The sequence below is a fragment of the Nelusetta ayraudi genome, unplaced genomic scaffold (assembly GCF_046127955.1).
Source record: "Nelusetta ayraudi isolate G7.1 ecotype Tasmania unplaced genomic scaffold, CSIRO-AGI_Nayr_v1 ptg000151l, whole genome shotgun sequence".
Taxonomy (NCBI): Eukaryota; Metazoa; Chordata; class Actinopteri; order Tetraodontiformes; family Monacanthidae; genus Nelusetta; species Nelusetta ayraudi.
In genome coordinates this window covers 2,479,182-2,482,500 of record NW_027466201.1, presented here as the reverse complement: position 1 = coordinate 2,482,500, position 3,319 = coordinate 2,479,182, and the positions used below count along the sequence as shown (strand labels likewise).

At 55.4% G+C, this 3,319-nt stretch overlaps 1 protein-coding gene across 2 annotated transcripts in view; it reads right to left on the bottom strand.

Moving 5' to 3' along the window:
- Positions 1-2,566, bottom strand: part of LOC142879988 (runt-related transcription factor 2-like) — a 44,480-nt gene extending 41,914 nt beyond the window's left edge. For both annotated transcript variants that reach the window (XM_076013582.1, XM_076013584.1), the window contains exons 1-2: positions 2,332-2,566; positions 1,877-2,000 (exon numbers count right to left, since the gene is read on the bottom strand). In XM_076013582.1, the coding sequence (XP_075869697.1) occupies positions 1,877-1,934 (58 nt within the window). In that variant the 5' untranslated portion in view covers positions 1,935-2,000; positions 2,332-2,566. The remainder of the gene's footprint in view (positions 1-1,876; positions 2,001-2,331) is intronic.
- Between the last annotated feature and the right edge of the window lie 753 nt (positions 2,567-3,319).

Sequence of the window (3,319 nt, the reverse complement as noted above, 5' to 3'; positions counted from 1 at the left end):
TCTTCTTCTCCTGTAACGCCGTTTCCTCCGAGGCCTCTCCTTCCTCCAGCCACCTGAACATCTGCGCACATCTGCTCCCCCCCACCCCTCCTCCCTGGCTACAGTTGTGCTTCCAATTTCCTGCACCGCGCGACCCCCGCAGCACCGCCATCGGACCCCCACAACTGCCCCCCCCAACGCTCTCCTCCTCCCCCACGGAGACGCGCCGAGGAGGAGGAGTAGGGGAGTGGAGGGGTGGGGGGTCAGAGGTTAACATGGTAATAGGTGGTGGTGATTGGTGGGAGAGCGGCTCACTCTCTCCCGGCTTTCAGAGCGTATTAAGGAGCCCCCCACCCTCTCCAACCCCCCCCCACCACCCCACCACCACCACCACCACCACCACCGGCTTCTGTGCAGCCGGCCCCGCGCGCCAGAACAGCTGTGTCCGACCACGGAGCGACTCCTTTTTTAAAAAAAACATCTTTGAAACATTTGATTTGGAGCGGAGCGCTGAGCTGAGCCCCTTTTTTCACTTTTCTTTTCCTCTTTTCCCCCCCGTTTCTCCCGCTGGTTAGGGGCAAGGCATGGAAATGTTTGTTTAAAATTTGCCGAACTCATCTGGTAAACCTAAAACATCATTTATTTTGTTGTTTGGATTAGATTCAGCAGCGGCGGAGCAGCTGCCTCGGATGAGGACGGCGAGCGTGAAAAGAAAAAAACAAAAACAAAAGAGGAGGAAAAACATGCGAGTCGGCCTTCGCAGGTCAGCGGGAGTCACGGAAGGGACACGGCTACTGTTCCACCGGCTTTCAATATTTTGCGGTCTGTCCTTTTGATTCACTAAAGGATCCAAGGCGGACTTCAAAAAAAAAAAAAAAAAGGGGGGAAAAAAAAAAGCCCCAATAAATGGATCAGAATAAATGAATCTGAACGCGGAGACGGCGGAAAGAAAAGCTTTTTCCCCGTTCAGAAGTCAGTCGCGATCTGTTTCCGATTTGCTCGGATGGATTGATTCTCGGGGATCCGAGAGCAATATGTAATATGTCAACCCTCGCAGTAATCCCCTCGTTCCCGACGCCGTGGAAGCCAACAAAGCCCATTCATGTGGGTTTGCGTCAGTCTTCGCTGAATTAATTACCGACACGAAAAAAAAGGCGAACAATATTCAGGGAGCCGAAACTTTATCGATACAGACGGAGACACCAAGCAGACACGATGCAGCGTCGCCCTCTCCTGCCACCCCCCCACCCCCCTTACATCTTGATCCAATGGCCCCCTGACTGTAAACCCATCTTGCGCAGCATCTGTTTACGCTTGTCAGAAATATCACCCGTGCTTTTTTTTTTTTGTGTTTTGTTTCACCCCCCCCCCCTTCTTTTTTTTTTTCTTTTTCTGTTGTTTTCGGTTCCGCAATACCGTCGCTTGCTAAATCTGAGGGCACGTTGCACAAACATGTCATCTCCTCCTTTCGGGGGGGAATATTTATAAACACAGCCCAGAGTAAATAGTGGGATCTTGAAACGCCGCGAAAAAAGAAAGGTTAGCTTTTTTTTTTTCTTCTTTTTTTTTTCCTCTCTATCTCCACGGTGATAGCCGGGTGTTTTTCTCCACCACCCGCAAAAACCCTGCTGGATCCTGATAGCGGAGGGCCCGGGGAGGCGGTTGGGTACATGGACGTCCTCGGCTGATCCCCACGACGAGACCCCAGCGCCGCCGTTGTCGGATCCAAGAGGTCCACCCGCTTTCCGACCAAGAGGAACCGCGCCAATCCCCCAAAAACCTCAACCCCTCTAACCCTCCGAGTCCCCTGGTATGACCCACTCACCCACCACCGCCACCCCAAGGACATCAACCCAATAACCCCAGACACAGCAGGAGGCAAGGCGGCCGTACTCACCCCAGAAGAAGTTCTGTTGACATGGTGTCACTGTGCTGAAAAGGCTGTTAGATGCCATAGCTGCCTCCGGTCGCAGCGAGTCCCACTTTTGTTCCTCTGCGGTTTCCGTGACCCCTGACACGTCCTAAACCGAGAGCGCGCGGCGTGTCATGGATGGGGAGGGAGGGAAGAGGGGGAAAAAAAGCGGAAAAGCCATTCAACAAGACGTCGCCTTTTTTTGTTTTCTTCTTCTTCTTCTTTTTTTTTTTTTTACACGAATCAGCTATTTGGATGACCACAAGTAACGACTAGGTCTGGTTTTATAGACGGACACTGAGGAGGGGGGGTGGGGGGAGAAAAAAAATCGCGGAAAGACGAAAAAAAAAAAAAATCGCAGAGGCAAATATCAGCCTTTGCGGATAGATCAGATGGTGCCGGACTTGCTTGCCTGGCAAGTGCGGTCGGAACGTACTTACTCGCTTAGCGCCGTCCCTGTGACTGGTGGTGGTGGTGGTGGTGGTGCTGGCCCGCGACGATTAACCATTTACGCTCCGGGGTCGCCCTCAGAAACACCAACACCCCCCGAGCCGCCGCACGTCTGTGGTTCTGTGGTGGTTTGGGGAGGCGAGCGTGGAGCCCTCACACAGCCCCGGCGACAGGCACCAGCTTTAAAACTCGTCTCTTTCCTGCCCTCCATGCGCCGTCACTGGAGAGCCTGGGTCACGTGGGCCCCGCGACGTCACCGACGTAAGCGCGGGCCGCCCTCCCCCCCGCTCCCGCCCCGCCGCCCCCCTCCACCCTCCGAGCTAGCGAGCGAGTGGGACAGCCTACTGTTGTGGCTTCCCTCTGCCTCTGCCTCTCCTCTCTCCTCCTCTAGACTCCGCTCCTCTCCTCTCCTCTGACTCTCTGAATTTTTTTTTTTTTTAAAAACTCCCCCCTCCTCCCCTTCCTCCCGCCCCCCTCCTCCCCCTCCTCCTCCTCCTCCTCTTACGCGTGGTTCCACGGCAGCGTTTCCAGGCTCTCTGGGGGGAAAATCGGCGGTCTGACGCTCCCATGAGTCAGGAGGCTTCGGCAGGAGTCGGCCGGGGGAGGGAGGGGAGGAGGGGGGAGGGGCAGCACCTCTCCCCCGGCTTTTCCTCTCACCCCTACACTCTTTTCGCCCCCTCCCCTCCACCGACCCCCCTTCTTTTTTTTTCTTTTTACCTTCCGCTCCTGCCGCCGCCTCGTCCCCTTGGCTCCTCTCACAGTGCTGCTCCCGTCTGCGGAGCTCGGTAAGAGCTGGAGGGTGTGAGTGAAGAGCGAAAGGCACGGCTGGCAGGGCGAGACTTGGGTGTTTGTGTGCGCGCAAGTGCGTGTGTGTTTTGTCCCTCTGTGCACGTGCAGCAGAACGAAGGCTGGCTAAAGGACGTAGTGCGTCTCCTTTTCTCTGATATTTCTGTCTTCTTTGGCTCGTCCTCCCGAGTT